This window comes from Pelophylax lessonae (assembly GCF_965119305.1).
Source record: "Pelophylax lessonae genome assembly, chromosome: 2".
NCBI classification, from domain to species: domain Eukaryota; kingdom Metazoa; phylum Chordata; class Amphibia; order Anura; family Ranidae; genus Pelophylax; species Pelophylax lessonae.
Genome location: NC_138769.1, coordinates 495,229,878 through 495,248,427, shown reverse-complemented (window position 1 = coordinate 495,248,427; position 18,550 = coordinate 495,229,878). Strand labels below are relative to the sequence as shown.

General features: G+C 40.7%; 1 protein-coding gene across 1 annotated transcript in view; it reads left to right on the top strand.

Moving 5' to 3' along the window:
• GPC6 (glypican 6) overlaps positions 1-18,550 on the top strand; it is a 1,143,233-nt gene that overhangs the window by 643,654 nt on the left and 481,029 nt on the right. Inside the window, exon 4 of the mRNA XM_082246239.1 lies at positions 6,386-6,551. Coding sequence (XP_082102365.1) covers positions 6,386-6,551 — 166 coding nt within the window. The remainder of the gene's footprint in view (positions 1-6,385; positions 6,552-18,550) is intronic.

Here is an 18,550-nt window from a genome sequence, read left to right as displayed (position 1 = left end):
TGGGCCCCCCTTTTGAACTGATGGGGCCTGGGCCCAGTACAGATGGGCAGGCTTTAGTGCATTATCAGCGGCCCTGAATGTGGTCTTCAGTTTACTAAACTACATTTATATTCTAATAATTAGAGGATTCCTAAATTTGGAAATGATTATTGGTTTGTTTACACTTGTAGTAGCATTCACTGCAGATAACTTTTCAGAGAGAGGTACTAGAGAAGCTGACAGACATTCAGGATGCAATACTGCCGCCTCCTGACCTCCTGTTTTTTTTATTTTTTTGACATCCAAATGAAGTTTTTGAATGGAAATACCATGCTGCAATGGCAAGCCCGCCAAACAAAACAAGGGGAATAATTTTGGCCCCGTTTTATTTTAGGTTTGTTCAGGGACAGTAAGGGCTAATTCACAGCAGCTGTGCAGTGCAAGGTGGTGGATTGCCTCACATGCATCAGACCTTGTGAGATGGCGGCACAGCAGAGGGACATGGGAAGAAATAGAGATGGCGGTGAAGTTCCACTTTAAGTCAGACACAATTAATTCTGATCAGCTGTTATGGGCTTTGCACCTTTTTTAAATTAGGATATTTGTATTTTGGTTTTATGTTATTGAATAGACCCATTTGGCCTGAATCTTAGGATGTTTTTACCTGTTTTAGACAAACTACATTGCTTTACTTTCCCCCAAATGCTGTCCCCAGCCTCCAGTTCCATGCAGACAGGCACCATTCTTTTCCTCAAGTGCCATTTTTGCCTTTTTTTTTAATTTACCAATAAAACAAATATTAACCTTTTAAATTTTAATTATGACACTGGACATCTCCAATCTACTTCAACAGTATATACCAGTCACTGCCTGGAGGGGATATAGTCTTATTTTCCTAATTTGTGTGGACCATATTCCCCTAATCTGCAGCATATTTCACAATTTTGATACCTGAACTCAGTGTGGTAACTTAAAGAATGAGTGCTAATTAATGTGTATGAACCTGTACAAAAGGCTGCCTGAGAATTGCCCTTGTAGATCAGGATAATAGACTTTCAAATATTTAATTTATCAGCCACATCTATGAGATTAATTTTTCACATGGTCCAATCCTCATAGCTCTAGGTTTTATGGGACTGAATATGTTTGTTATGATTCTCCATGAATTGGAAAAGTGAAGGTGGCTCACTCTCTTTGTAACTTATGATTCCGAGGTTGACCTCAAGAAAAGCACCTTGTGACATGGAACTCCACTCTGACATTCATTATTCACACAAAAAACAGTATTAGGCTTATATTATTCAGTAACCTGCTGACTGTTTTAACACAACAATCATATTTAAAATATACAGATTTGTTCTTTGTCAGCTGTCAGGTATCTGCAGCATGAAGTATGACTGCATTTATAAATACTGCTTTACTATGGAAGAGAGGATGAAGTCCTAATGGAGACCATTCAACTATAATTCTGCATTTTTAGTTCCCAGGGTAGTAAAGCAGTTTAGTATACAGTATCAGAGAGAATGGACAGGGGAAATATTCAGGATGCTGTAGGCTCAGTTAAAAATCAGAGCTGTTTGCTAGAAGAATTCCTACTTACTGTATATGACATAAAGAGTCCTTTGTTAAAGATGAATGCAAAAAACGAAATAGACAGCTGAAATGTATGGCATTTGTTTTACCTGCCAAAGGATGTATTTCTGTACATCCACTACAGCCCTGTGTGGAAGGTCAAGCTACGTGTTTCAGCATTTAACAGAGAAAATTCAATATTTCATTAAAGGAAAAGTAGGGTCAAAGCTCTTCTTGACCTACTTCTCTAACATTTGTTCTGCAATCCTACGGTCCAGATTCAGGCAACAGCAGGCTAAAGTCCACTGTCAGTTGTTGGCTCATGTCAGCCAGTCCAGAATCTGGAGAGATCCCATCTTTAAAGTCGGAGATCCACCCAGATGCTTGGATCTTCAGCTGGATTAGCCTCTCAGGACACTGCAGTGAGCGCTGGAGGGGCAGAGAAGACAATGACTGACACCAGCTCTCTGAAGACAGAGGACTGAGCAATCAGTTGATTTTGATCACTCAGTTCTCAGTCTTAGAGGCGGTGTGGGACAGATGCAGCATCAGATCTATGCTGCATCCACCTGGGTGAGTTTGTAGGTTTGTATTTTTAAACCTTGCACTTCTCTTTTAAAGTATACAGTATGTCAAAGCAAAAAAAAAAAAAAAAAAAAAATCAACATTTTATTCCTTTGACCATATTACACAAGGCCATTGTAACTAAATAACTGGGCAGTGCCCCTACTAGGGCTGGTGGACATACACAAATGTCTGTGTTGTTTACCCTTGTGCGCACGCACAAAGCCAGTGATCCCACTGCCATGAGACAGCAGAGTGCATCAATAAAATACAGAGCCAACTAGAGTGGCTCTGTACCCTGGGATTGCTATGATGATCAATTGCAGCAGTTACCAATGTAAACAGTGTAGTATTGTTTACATTGGTGAGCCCTCCACTTCCTCTTACAACATAGATGGGGGAGAAAGGAGAACTGAGTGAAATAATCTGTTCTCCTGATAAAGGAAGTGATTATAGACCAATTGTGATTATAGCCAATGTTTATCACCTAACTAGCAGAGATTAAGAAGATGGGAGGGGGGGGGCTCCTCTTACACCTCCTGCACAACACTCCTGAAAGGGAGAGTGTGAGGACACAGAGTAGCATAAATACCAAGATGGGTCAGTATTGCAGCCAGATGTGCAGAACTGGGAGCAGAAGCTCACCAAGCAGGAACCAGGCATTTGGACAATGTGGTACTGGATCAGGAGCCAAAGACAGAGTACAGTAAACAAGCACAGGTCTAAAACAGCCAGGCAACTTAGTATTTAATCAGGAGGGAAAGAAATAGTTTAATAATATAAGCTGTGGTCAGTAACAGCTGAGCAAATAGGATTCAAGGCAGAAAGGGGTAGCATAGGTCAAAATGCAAGCTGGGTCATACGCAGGGAGGATCAGTAGGTCAGATGTCAGATAAACAAGAACAGCTGAAGACCACTCAGAAAATTCCTTCTGCATTGCTTCTGTTTATAAAGGCCACTGGTTGCCAATACCAGTGCTGAGCATGCATGCTCACAAAAATGAATGTACATGCTCAGCACTGATTTTTGGAGGAGGATGTAAAAGTGCTAGCAACCACCAATGATGGGGGTGGGGATTTTAAAATACCAATAACCACTAATGACTGTGGGGATGTTTTTGGGAAGTTAAAATGCCCCCGAACACCAATAATTGTGGCACGTTTTTGTAGTGGGGCGTTTAAAATGTTTGGGGGTTTATCCTTAACATCTAGCCATTGCTCACATTCTTTCAACTTTTTTCCACTAACAATGGAAGACGCACTTGGCATTGGTGGGCAACTTTTTAACCCCTTTCACTGCCACTAGCATAAGGCTTATATTGGCAGCAGCGGGGTTTTACACATACTTCCAATAGTTATAACAGTATTCAGGAATTCATGTAAACTTCACAAGTGGGCTGTTGGTCTCCATGCGTAAGTGATCTACTGGATGGTTTCAAAGGACCCCTGGATTGGGCACTTCCCCAGTGTTGCCCCTCCATCATGTTTCCTGAGCTCCCCTGTTCCACCTGTGGGATGGCGAGTGTTGCCAGGTAGAGGGGTGGAAGACCAATGAATGTCCATTTGTCAATAGCTAGTAAGAATGTTTTTTTTTTTAACTTCCAGATTCAGTTGTCATTTTCCCTGACCATTGTGGTCAGGAAAGAAACAAATGACACTTGATTTGCCATCATTTATGGTTACCTCTAAACTGGAGACCTGTAGGCGCTTTTGAAGCATTGATTATGGAAAATTCTGCTTACTGAAGTTTGTCATCTTGGGCACGTACAAATTTTAAAGCTTGACATGTTTTGTACATACATTTGTATATATATATATATATATATATATTATAGATACATACATATATACACAGTATATTATATATTATACTTGACACAATTTCATATTTTATATTTGACCAAAAATTAGGTAAGTGTTTCTGTGCACTTTAACTTGTGACCAAAAAAGAAAATGTAAATACAACTGCTTTATTCTCTGTATTTTGGTTTCAGAAAATATATAATGTGTTGGGATTTCAACTAATCTCTTGGTCAAATGTGCATTTTGAGTGCAAAAAATGCAAAAACGCTTCTGGCAGCAAAAGGGTTAGAGTGATATTAAAGGTTTATTTATTTTTTTTTTTAATAACAAATATGCTATACTTTTCTGCTCTGTGGAATGGTTTTGCACAGAGCACCCCTGATTCTCCTATTCTTTGGTCCCCCACCGGCGCTCCTGGCTCCTCCTCCTATCTGAGTGCCCCCATAGCAAGCCACTTGTTTTGAGGGCACTCGTGCATGCCCGCTCGGGGGCTCCACTTTGTATGTCCATAGGAAACACCGAACAGGGCTTGGCACCGCCCCTGCTCCCTCTTCACTGGCTGTAATTAACAGCAGTGGGAGCTAATGGCTCCTGCTGTTGTCTCACAGCCAATGAGGAGGCAGAGACCTGGGAGAGCAGCCGCTTTCCTGCACATCACTGGATCGTGCTTGGGCTCAGGTAAATATTAGGGAGGGCTGCAGGGGGAGCTGCATATTGACAATTCTTTACTTTCATGCACAGAAAAATAGTGCAAAACATATTTGCATAACAATATTACAAAAGAGCCATTATCAACAGTAAAAAGTTATTAAAAGTGAAAAATACTTAAGCAAAATTTTCTTGGTCTTTGGTTTAGTGCAAAGTCTGATTAACTCGGAGAGTAAGTCTAATTTGATTTGGCACAATCACTAGCCCACATAAATGACTCTTAGCAATTCTTAGTTTTGATGGAAAGCGAGATCCCATGGCTGCAAATTAAACCATCTTTTTCTGGTCCTGGTATTACAGGGTTAACATACCCACTCAAAGGATCAGAGGGGTGTCTTGAAGGAGTTTTGTTGTGCTGAGTTGACACACCTCTAATGCCAACTATCCTAAATACATTTATATTCCCATTTAACAAGTTTTCACAATTGGACAACCAGCATAATATTTAGTAGAGTGAAATTCTAATGTATTTGATACCAAACATGGCCTTTGTAAAATAAGATGTTTGTTGTCTAACTAAATTGGATCATGTAATAAAAGTATAAAAAATAGACGCGGTATGAGTATTGCTTAGCTGATCTGTCAGACTATTTATGACTGGCCTCATTAGGAATCACTTAAAGACCTTGCTAGCAGTTGCGGCCCCCTATCCATGCGTTTGGCCCCCTCTAATCTACATGCAGGGTGCCAGACGCATGGATTCCAATGGGTTTCTTTTTTGAAGCATGTGATTAGAGCCAGAGGCTCTAATAGGCTTCAAAAAAGTGTGGACTCAGGGCGCAGAGCACTGCGCCCTGAGCCCACGAGTTGTGTGGCAATAACGAATGAACATTATTATCACACTGATTCTCCTCCCAGCCAATCAGGAAGCGGGTCCTGGGACCCGTTTCCTGATTGGATGAAAGGAGAAGCCATGCTATTGGCCAAGGAGGAAAAGGAGGGAGGAGACGCAGGGCAAGCCGCCGCCGCCGCTGCCAGGGGAAGCCGCTGCTGCATGTCCTCCACGGGGGGGGGGGGGGGGTATGGTGTGGTTGGGGGGTATGGTGTGGTCCGTCTGCCGCCTCCCAGCCAATGGAGCACTAGCCGCCACTGCTTGCTAGTGGAGGTTTATGACATCTTTACATTCCATCTAATTTTTAGTTTACTGCTTTGTGTCAAATGTGTCTTAAACTGGGCTATATTCCATCAAAGTTTTCACCTTCCACAAATGTCTAGCATAGACCTGAGATGTAAATCTGACTTCTTTTGGTACCAAATAGCCCATTTTCAAGAAAATAAGGGTGGCGCGGTGTTTAGTATGACTGACTCACTCTCCCCATACAATTAGGGGTTTTCCAGATCTCTGTATCATTTAGTGAACCCTGCCCAGTGACTTTTGTCAAACTATGCAACCACTGCCACTCTCAGATCTCTATACCTATATGCTAGTCAATGTGTAGTCCAAGGTAAGCACAAGAAAGGCTAAATGTCCTCCTTGAGGAAAAAAACAGGCTGTATGTACTTAACTATAACGAATATAACAAGATGATTCCAATGATATATTTACCAGAAGGGAACAAATAACAGATGTTCAGTGTTAGAGTTTACATACATTTTAATATGTTGCATTACATTGCTTCAAAACCTAGTTTTTCACATACATTGCCTCAAACCTAAATTTTCAGATTTCTTACCACTCTTCCTTATAAACATATTCTAATTTAGTGATTTTTGTTTCCAGTCAGAGCTACAGTTTCTAAACCATGTCTCTTTTTTTACAGCTCAGCCCAAATGCAGGGTGCATTCGGGCACTCCTGAAGATGTTGTATTGCCCGTACTGTCGTGGACTGCCCACACTGAAACCTTGCCACAACTACTGTCTCAATGTGATGAAAGGCTGCTTGGCTAATCAAGCTGATTTGGATATTGAATGGAATCTCTTTGTTGGTATGGGCATTTATTTAACCATTGAATTTTTATAATTATCACTTGATTTATTTGATATTTTCACTGTAGTCTGCAAATTAAGTTATTAATAATAAGCATCTGTTGGAACAATATTATTTTAATGCAGTGTGTAGTTTCTATAAGATTGTGCAGTCAAATACTATATGACCGTGTGATGAATGCTTTATGATTTTGCTGAATGTGTTGATGTAGGGATTATTGGCTACATTTTTGGTACAAGTCAGCACAGTGTGATGTAAAATCATGCAGAGCTGTAAGAAAACACAAAACTAAGTGTGTTTTAATTATCATGTATTACAGTACAACAGGGCAATAACAAGAGAGGAGCGCTAACTTGTACGTTTATTAAAATTGGGTTTAAAGGCTTACTAATATTGTGCTGGAAATCACCAATTTTTACAGCCGACTTCATCCTTTCTACAAATATAGCTGTACTGTAAGTTGTAATTATTAAAGACTTTATATTAAGGACATCTACTGTATATGAGATAGTTTTCATGTATGTGGATATTTTTTTTTTTTTTTTTTTTTTTACACCTATAGAAGGAACCAAACAGGTTTAAAAAGGATACTCCTTTAAATCAGATTTTTCAATTACCCAATTTTATCCAATAAACATTTTTACCTTTTACATTCCTTTTCAGAGGGAAAGCTGGATAATACCAACCAAGTGTTTGACACATTCAGATAATATCTGTGTCTGTGCCTACTACTCTACTGCTTGACACATCTTGGTGATGGACAGGGTGACTTTACATTTATATAAACCAGACCAGAAACACTGTTGTGATGCAGTATGAGAGATGAGTGGCTACACACAAAAGCTACAATTTAAATGTCATTGTGACTTGGTGGCACTGCCCAGCATTGGGGACATTTTGGTCGGATATCTCTGCATTTCTCACCTCCTCCATAGGTCTTTCTTTCAGTTTAACCCCTCAAATGGTGTTACTCAGCATGGACTCGCACCTCTGGCCCTCCCATCGAAATATATTTATTACACATATCCTCATTTCTATACGTCTAGCTATAGCAAGGAGATGGAAATCTCCTCAACCCCCACATTAGGGGAAGTATTCCAGATATTAAATGAAAACCGCCGACTTGAATATGCCTGTGCCAAGGCCAACCTGAAAACATGTTCATTCACAAATAACTGGAAAGTCTGGCTCCAACACTCGGAAGGACCCGGTGATCTTTGACTGATCGGAATCACCGGACCCTTCCGTGAGAACACTACACCGTCCTGCAATTCTGTCCCTGCTGGGTTCCTACCTGTACCTGCACTCTGTCTAAATTTCCTTCTCCATGTCTAAGACACTTACAATGTCATTCACAGTCTTTACGATTATACTGTTGTTTGAACGAGTTACGAAATAATTTACAACAATGTTTAATTTTGAAAACTCAAATTAGCATACTGGTATTTGTTATTTGTACAAAACAATATTTGCTTGTTATTTACCGCACTTGTACTACCTTTGTAAACCAATAAAACTTTGAAGTTTAAAACCCCATTCAGACTGGGGCGACACGACTTGGTGGGGCGACCTGTGAAGTCGCGGTGCACAGCGTGCACCGCGACCTTGGCGCGACTTGTACGGACTTCATATAATTGAAGTCAATGCAAGTCGCCTCCAGGTCGCCCCAAAGTAGTACAGGACCTTTTTTCTAAGTCGGAGCAACTTGTGTCACTCCTATTAGAACGGGTCCTGTACTATTCAATGGCGAGCGACCCACCGCGACTTGTCAGGCGACCAAGTCACCTGACAAGTTGCGCTAGTGTGAATGGACCCTAAATGTTATTGTGTGGTCCTAGCTCATACAGACATAAAAACAACCCCATGGAATTCATAAGGACTGTCAGTAGAAATATGTCTACCATCCGGGCAACAAATGATCAGGTTCATGTACAGTAACTGTTGTTAAGTTATATATGAAACTGTTGCAAAACTGCAGAATTGTCTCTGCAGCTCAACGCAACACATACAAACACAATAGCTTGTTATTTAATTCCATTTTTATAATTGAGGATATAGTGGTATTTTTTAATTTATATGTTGTAGCCATAGTTTCAGAATGTAAAAGTGCTGCACATATGAACTACATGAAATTGTCGCATACATTGGAAATAGCAAGAAAACGACTTATGTGAATTTGGCGCTGGATTTTCTAATATGGCCATAATGCCAAAAAAATGTGTTATTGCATAGCTCCTAATATGTTTTTGGTGGAGCTGTTTTATGTGGTGGTCAGAGGAATTCTTCTTTAACCACTTGAAGATCAGTCATTTTTTTCTGTTGTGTTGTACTTTTTCTCTTTATAATAATAAGTTACAATGCAATACTAATGGTTTTCATGCTCTAGATCATTTTAATATATTGCCCATGTGATGTGTACCACGCTGTCAAAATACCTGTATGAGTTTTGTTGCAGTATATGCTTTGTTGCTGCAATAAAAACTTGATTTAAAAAACTCATGTATGGCAAAGATGATCACACTTTTAGTTTGCAAGAGAAGTGTCACCATATTATAATCATGCGTTATAATAACACAACATACTGTGGCAGTAAAGAGGGTGGGCTTTAGTGCCAGCATGCTACAAATATGTGCTATTAACAAGAATAAAAAGAATGTGCTAATAGAATCAAACATTCACGCAAACAAATACTCACAAGTGCATCTAATGCATTCAAATGAAGAGCTTGAAAATATAAAAAATGGTAAAAATAAATAAAGTCTATAAAAAAATCAAGAAATCAAGTATGCTACCAGTGAAAGTGATGAATAGATATTCATAAAAAGAATGGCAAGCAGAAAGTACCCTGTGTGCGTTCAATCTGCAAATCAACGTCAGTGCTCCCACCAGGGTACGCACTCACCCTGTAGTAGTGAACCCCCTGAGCTTATGCTGAGTCAGGTTTACCAGACTTGAATATATATGTTGGTCCACCCAGAAACATGGAGTCCCTTTCATTGGATCTGGTTCATGGGCAAAAAACAAGCTCACGGAAAGGACATATCGTGATACAGTTTATTAAAAAGATACTTATAAAAGCAACATAGTTTAGTGCCATGTCCCGGCACTAGGAATGATCTGGTTAGGTTCTGGGATCGCCACTGCTCACCATTCCCTGGGGCAGCATGCGTTCCACTCGGCGGAAGTGATGTTGTACGTAACCAGTGTACCCGCCACGCACTTTGATTTGTAGTTGCACATTGCATGCACACAGATCACTTTCTTTGGCATTCTTTTGATGAATATCTATTCACATCACTGGGAGCATACTTGATTTCAAGTTTATGGATTGTATTTATTTTGAACATTTTACATTTTCAAACTTTTCATTTAAATGTATTGTATGCACTTATGAGTATTTTGCTGCATTAATGTTTGATTCTATTAGCACATTAGCACTTTATTTTTATTCTTGTTAATAGTACACGGTGCACATTTATAGGGAAGCCCAGCATTAATTAGAAGAGTTTAGTATATAGGGACAACATACCATTAAGCTGCAGCATCCCAGACCTTGGCAATTTTCACTTTATATATTTTTTTGACACTGTGTGCGAGTGACATTTACAATATATATGCCACACATGTGTCCATGGCAACTGAGATTTCTGTGTTGGAAGTGCACTGCGCGTCACTGACAGCTCTGAGTCTCATGTTAAGATCGAGAGCTGGCAGGTACAGCCAATCACAGTGGCCACAAGATCAGTAAATCCATCCTGCCCTATTTCCTTAAAGGGGTTGTTAAGTCAGAAAGTATTTTTATCTTAATGCATTCTATGAATGCATAGTATTCTGCATATCTATGTATGCATGTATTCTGTATATAAAAGCCTTCTGTGTGTAGCAGCCCCCCATACATACTTGAGCCCATCTTCTAATCTCTATCCAGCAATGTCCACGAGTGCCTCGGCCTCATGGGACTCTACTTACTGACTAGCTGAGACACAGCCGTGGCGCCATTGGCTCCCGTTGCTGTCAATCAAACTTAGCCAATTAGGAGAGAGAGGGGGCAGGGTTGAACCACAGCTTCATATCTGAATGGACACACGGAGCTGCAGCTCGGCTCGAGTGACCCCATATCAAGCTGCTTGCTGTGTGGGCACTCAACAGGAGGGAGATGCCATGAGAGCCGAAGAGGTACCCAAGAAGAGGAGGATCTGGGCTGTTTGTGCAAAACCACTACTCAGAGTAGGTAAGTATAACATAATTGTTATTTTAATAGAAAAAAAAACTAAACTTTACAATCACTTTAAGGCCCAGTTAAAGTGCCTTAAAGGCACGAAGGGAATTTAAGAATAATAATGAAAATTACACCCAGATAAGGAAATTTACACCCAGAATACAGAGAAGTGGTATTATGTACAAGCCCTTTATACAAAATAGAACAAATATTTTAGAAAAGGCATCTAGCATAAGAACAACCCACAGAAACAAATAAATATTAAGAACCCTTATTGTGTATATCAAAGTTATGCTTCTGAAAATGAGGTGAGTTATGCTGCTAGTTGCTGAAGTTCACTTACTGTAAGCCACCACATTTATTTTTCATCTAATAGAGTCTGTGGCTTATATATCTATAGTATGTTACTGAATACAGGACACTGCTGCATTGGAAGGATTGTTATTCTGTTGACGTAGAGTCCTAAATAGTTATCCTTAACCACTTCTGGACCGGAAGGTTTACCCCCTTAATGACCAGGCCATTTTTTGTGATTCGGCACTGCGTTACTTTAACTGACAGTTGCACAGTCGTGCGACGCTGTACCCAAATGAAATTGATGTCCTTTTTTCCCACAAATAGAGCTTTATTTTGGTGGTATTTGATCACCTTTTTATTTTTTTGCGCTATAAACAAAAAAAGAACGACAATTCTGTAATAAAAAACAATATTAAACAAAAAAAGAGCGACAATTCTGTAATAAAAAACAATATTTTACACTTTCTCCTATATAACATTCCCAATAATAAAAAAAAAAAAAAAAAAAATCAAATTTTTCATCATTTTAGGCCAGTTTGTATTCTGCTTCATATTTTTGGTAAAAGATATTGCGTCTCCAAACTAGTGGAAAGATTTATGTCCTTTTTATTTATTTTTTTACTAGTAATGGCGGCGATCAGTGATTTTTAGCGGGACTGCAACATTGGGGCACACAGATTGGACGCCTGACATTTTTGACCGGTGACATTACTACAGTAATCAATGCTAAAAATATGCACTGATACAGTACTAATGACACTGGCAGGGAAGGGGTTAACAACAGGGGCGATCAAAGGGTTAAATGTATGTCTAAGGGGTGTTTTCTAACTGGGGGGGGTGGGCTTATGAAATCAATCCAAATAGGAGGAAAACAGGAGACCTGTGTTGATTGCTGACAGAGCAACGGCCTGCTGTGTTTACAACAGCAGTCCACCGTTCTGTCTCCACGGGTATCGATTGCGGGTACCTGGTGCCAATCGCTGGTAAATACGGGTACGGCGTTTCGCTGAAAGCTGCCGACCTGCCGCTGTATATCTGGTGTATAGTCTCACCAACAGTTTATTCACTTTTGTCAGTAATCTGGTGATCCTACAACATGTCATTTTGTGATGCTGGAATGCCAAATGTTGACTCCCTACTACCTCTCATAATGTTAAAATTATAAAATAATGCCCTTGTATTGGGAAACAGAGACAACATATTAATGATCCAGCCTCCTGGCTACTGAAACACTTCAAAAACTTCCATAAACCCCTCCATCTTGCATCTAGCTATCATTTGCTTTCAGTAGGGGACACTAAGGCTCGGTTCACACTAGCCCGACTCCAAAGCGATGTGACCTTTTACACTCTGTGGCATTGGAGTTTAGTTTAAAATTAGGAACAAAGAGTGCAGGAACCTTTTCTAAAGTTGGACAGACTTGTGTAGTATCAGTTAAGATGGCTCCCATAGAGAAACATTGAATTTTACATGTCATCCGACTTGGGGTCTCACAAGTCAGGTCCTATGTCGCATCAGTCTGAACCAAGCCTAAGCTGTCTCAGTTCTGCTCTTAAGCTGAAAACACACTATACAACTTTTGTTGGTAGATTTCCTTTAGATTTACCTTCAACTATGTTATCCAAGGGTCTGCCTGATTGCATACACATTGAAAATGTTTAGGTCTGACCTCATATTATATGGTTTTGGTAAGTCTAAGGCCCCTTTCACACGGGCGCACCGCCCGACGGAGTCCGTTCTGCTCAGCGGGGATCGATCCGCTGATCCCCGCTGAGCAGGCGGATGAAAGCTCTGTCTCTGCTCTGTGTGCAGAGATGGAGCTGTCAGATCCCCACTCTTCTCTATGGTAAGATCGGATGAGAATGGACGGCCTGTCCATTCTCATTCGATCCGATCCTCCAGATGGATGGAAAATATGGTTTCCAACCCTCCGGATTTCATGGACAGGATCGGATCGGAGAGCAGCGGGTGTCAAAGGAGATGCCTCCATTGACACCCGCTGCTCCACAGGGATGCATGGAGCATCCGCTCAGGTCCGCCTGAAAAACTAACAGGAAGATCGGATCGGATCGCCCGTGTGAAAGGGGCCTTAAGGAAAAATATCGAAAGACAATTGTATAGTGTGTATCCAGCTTTAGACAGCCACTTTAACACCTGAAACCAACTGATGTATCAGCCATACAATGTGCACGGCCCTTTTGGCCATGTAGCAAATTTACATGCACTAAATTTTATACACAAAAGAAAACATAACTTATTACATTCTTGGAACATATTTTTGATTAAAAAAAGTACAAACAAAAAACAATCCAAAAAAAGATGTGTAAAATAATTTCACCCTATGGTGATTCGGAAAGAATAAATTATTTTTCAGACACCTTTTAAGACATCTTCTGGAAAAGTTCCAGAAGAATTTTTTTTGTTCTATTCATTATTTTTCTGTGGACTGGTTGCTTTATTTACCGCATGAAAGAAACATAACTGATCTATTAACACAATTCTAAATGTATTCTCATTGCATAAACATTTCCAAATCAATTTTTTTATGCATATACGCTATGGTTCATTCTGGCCCTGTTGGTTATCTCCAGGCTGTGTGATCGCAATGTAATAGTAGCTATCAAGAATGTTAAATGTCGTGCTAGTATAATATCTTTAATCCTGCCCTTGACTCTTCCTGCAGACTTACAAGAAAATTACACAAAAAAAAAAAACATACCATTCAGTAGTAAATATCAAAAGTGAAAAAACATTATAACGGCTGTCTGCATTTTAGGCACGGACACAATTCAATAGGAAATATAATGTTCTAATAAATGTTTTACCTGTGGAAAGAAAACAAGCCTGTTTAAGACAGCTTCTCTTTTTTGTGTGTTTGAGACAATATATAGGGGTTGATTTAACTGGAGAGTGGAAAATCTGGTGCAGCTGTGCATGATAGCCAATCAGCTTCTAACTTCAGCTTGTTCAATTAGGCTTTGACAGAAAAAAAAAAAAAAAACTGAAAGCTAATTTCCTGACGCCAACATGGCAGCATACACATGATATTAACAAAAAACATGTGTTAATTCTCTCAGAAGTCAGTGACTTCTGAGAGAATTAACACATTTTTTTTTGATTATGTTTGATTATGTTTGTATTTTAAGGCAGCAGCTATATGTCAAGGTAGCATATATCTGGCATATTTATTTTATTTTTTCCTGAAGCGCGGGGTGATTGTGATAATATTTGTAGGTACTATTATTGTCTCAATCTTTGTTTAATACACATGATATAGCTCTGCCCCTATATCCACCCACAGGACCTGTTTAAATCTATTTAAAGTGTGACTGAGAGCAACCTCCCCATTCTCCTTTTTGTCCTCAAAAGATCAACACCTACAGACCATCATATTCAAGACAAAAGCTCTTACCTACCGACTATGTCGCAGTTCCGTCTGGGTTCAGCCTCTCCCAGGTCGAAGTCCTGCATCTTAGGCATGCCAATGGCGCCAACAAGGTGAGGAACCCCTTCTGATGGTCTTCTGGGGTGAGGAGTTCTCTTGGTAGAGATAGTGTCCCTCTCGTGGCTTCCATGTTGTGGGATCTGTTTATGGCAGCAGGGGCAGCATATCTCATGGTTCTTTCCTTCCTTTCCTTGATGTTTCTCTGTTAGGGGGGCAGGGGTTTGCATCAAAATTATTCCCCTATATGTATATCGATATGTAGACTGTTATATAACATTCCCTGGTGATCTAGTAGCTGGTGTGTGCAAAAACTCAGTTTTGTATTCTTAAGCCCCGTACACACGTACCGATGGTCGGCATACAAATGTTCCTCTTTTCTCCCCGGGATGTCGGTGTCTGCTGAAAAGTGCAAAGACAGCACAAGGACAGCACAAGAATTTTGTCCGCCGACTGCAGAAGTGATGTCATGTAATGGTTAACTTTCCCTGTGTTTTCTATTTTCTGAGCATGCCCAGTCTTGCAAATCTGCGGTCTGTCGGCCGAATTGTGTACTGACAGGCGAACAATCGTCCGTTCTGGTGTCGGCATACAAATATTTTCATGTTTGCAAGAAAGACTTTTGTCCGCGGATTGTGCGCAGACATCTGTCGGAGGCACCATACTAACACGCGTACAATCGGCAGATCCTTCGTCCACCGACGTTTGTATGCCGACGATCGGTACGTGTGTACGGGCCTTTACTGCTAGTTGTGTAGTTGAAAAAAGTCATTGTATGTTGAAAAGGTAATTTCCCTCATCCAAATTAACTTTATTATAAAAAGCTGGGAGGGGGGGGGGAGGGTCATGGCTATTTCAACAGCCTAATTAAACCCCCAGCCAACAAGGAAAAACATGTCCATAGGAACAGGATGCCAAGAAAGCAACACGCCATGGACAGTCTACTAAAACAGGTAAGTGTCTTATGGGGGGATGTTAGAGGGGGAGGGAGGGGGATAGGAAATAGAGAGAAGGCAGTTTTTTGTATTTTATGACTATTTAAAAAAAAAAAAAAAAGAAAGGGTTTCTTTGTGTGTATGTGTGTGTATGTATGTGTGTGTGTGTGTGTGTGTTTGTATTGCATATGTATATATATATATGTATGTGTATATGTGTATATATGTGTGTATGTGTATATATATAAAAAAAAAAATATATATATATATATATTTTTCCTTTTTCTAGGGGTTTTTATGAAAGGGCGGTGGGAGGGGATAGTGATAAAAATATATAAAGGTTCAGTGTGTTGGCATAGATTTAAATAAACATAGATGTTCATTTCATGTGCATGTATATAGATAAGAAAATTATTAGAAATCTTTCCTCTTCCTTTCCTTTCCTCTCTATGACTATGCAGCCCCCCCTGCACCTTTCGGTATCCCATTTCAACATGAGCTTACCGCCACACACACAAGACCACCACCATATCAGGTAAAGAGCCAGCATCGGGTAAGTAAGAAGAAGCGGGAAAAAAGAGTGCCCTATGCCCTGACGAGCGTGCCTTTTTATCTATTCAAGCCCCAGCCGCTCGCATTCCCGCTACACGAGGTCCAGAGCCTCTCTGGATCACCAAAGTGTCTCCAAAAAAAAAAAAAGGGCAGAAAGTGACTCCTCGAGTCCTGGCAGGCCTCAAGCACAAGGACGCAAATGCTCTCAAAAAAAGAAAAACACAGCATCGCCACAGCGGGCGCAGCGCCCGAGAGGCAAATGCTGGTCGTGCAGAGATGACCCAATGGAGGGCAAATTAATGTGCAGTCCCTGCTTCAGACAGCTAGCCAGAGAACAGGAGCTTGAAAGCCAGCAAGTCTCAACCCTGCTGAAAAGGGTAGTTCAAGACTCACTGGCGGAATTTTCGGGGCGCCTGACGCAACCAATGGCAGGTGGGCAAGTCACGGCCCCCATAATGGCTCATGAGCCTACCATCCAGGCCTCCTCGGAAGAGGACTCCGGATTCAAATTTTTCATGGTTTACCCATTTATAAAAGCCGTAAAGGCGGCACTGGAATGGGAGGACCCGGAACCCCCCCCCCCCAAAAGATGGGGAAGACTTACTACCCCAGGCTGCAATAGCAGGTCGATATCTCTCTTAAGGCAGAAATAAGAGGTCTGTTTCAGGAAGAATGGGAGAAGGGAGAAAGAAGATCCGCTTCTTCCAGTAGACTCCAGAAGCTATACCCCCTCACAGAAGAAGACTGGGCGTCATTATCCAATCCGCCTGTGGTGGACGCGGCAGTCACCAGACTGGCCAAAAATGTAACCCTCCCAATTCCTCCTCCTTCAGGTATGTTCCAGACAGGCGTATCGACACTGACTTAAAAGGAGCCTACCTTGCAGGTAGTGCCTGTAAACCAGCATTAACATCTGTGGCAAGCACCATAAGAGTATGGACGCAGAATTTGGAATGCGCCATCAATAGCCAACTGCCGAAAGACCAGATCATTAAAGCTCTGGATGAAATTAAACTTTCCTCAGACTTCAAAGGGGAAGCCAATCAATAAAAATGTTTTTTACTTCACCCTTATTTGTGCCTTAAAGTCCATTCAACTTCTCCCAATGATTCGATATTCAAAGGGGAAGCGGCGATAGACATTATTAGGTGGTCCGCCAGAGCAATGCTCAGCTCGGTGACAGCCAGGGGGGCCCTATGGCTAAAACCCTGGGCGGCAGAACCTTCATCGAAGCAAAGTTGCTGCAAACTTCCCTTCAATGGGAAAGCCTTATTTGGCCAAAATTGGAGACGGCCATCTCCAGAGTCACGGCCAGAAGGTCGGGTCTTCTGCCCCAAGACAGAAAAACCAGGCGACAGAGGGGACAACCCTCCAGAGTGATACCGAATTATTTCCAGGAATACGGGAACTCTCTGTACAACAGAGACTCTGGAAGGAACTGGAGAGGCACTCACTCCACCTTCTTGAGAAATCAAAGAAACAAGGCCCCTACAAATCCCCCTGCCTCCCAGAAACCCTTTTGACGCCAAACCAGTCCAGAGGAAAACGGTTGGGGCGCGATTGCACAGATTTGCCCAAATCTGGCAGGATCATTGTCAGGACTGGCAGTTGCAGTCCACAGTTCGGCAGGGCCACTATTGGCCATTCAAGCAGCACCCCTCGAGTATTCCTTTACCCAGACTTGTATAAAGTACTTGAAATTTCTACTTGAGTAAAAGTACAAGTGCTCGATCAAAAAGTGACTTGAGTAGAAGTGGAAGTGCTCGCAGAAAAAGTTACTTAAGTAGAAGTACTAAAGTATTCAACATTTTTTTTACTTAAGTATTGCAAGTAGTTTTTTCAAAAAATTTGCTACTTAAGTACTAAAAGTAAAAAGTACCAGTAGTTTTGAAAAAAAAATTCTACTCAAGTACTGAAAGTAGAAGTACAAGTACTGTGTTATGTAGTTATTAAAGAAAGAAGTCAAAAGTTTGAACATCATATTGTTTTTTATTATTTCAAATGATTTATTCAAATGATTAACCTGTGTTTGTTAGTAGTTTCTTGATGCACTTTAAGCGCTGTAGCACCATTTATTTGTTTGTTTCATATTTTCTTTTTATTGGAAAGATTTGGTATAGCAGCTTTTATTATACACAGCCTTTATTTTCGTATGCGCTGATTTACAAATGACATTATACACATTTTTTTAAGCTTTATGCAACCTGCCATCTACTGTTCTGGCAGTGGTCATTTTTATAATAGTAACGAGTAACTATGCAGCACAAAAAAAAAAAAAAAAAAATCGGAGTAGAAGTATCGAAATCATCGAAAAAATGTAGTGAAGTAAAAGTAGAAGTAGGAGAAAAAAATTCTACTCTAGGAAAGTACAGATACCGCATTTCGGTACTTAAGTACAGTACTTAAGTAGTTCTACTTTGTTACTATACATCTCTGCCTTTACCCGCACCAAGACATTAGTCTCCCTCGAAAATGTCAGCACTGCAGGAGTATATCAATATCCTGCTGGATCAGGAGGCGATCGTAGCAGTTCCTGCCTATCAGAGGTTTAC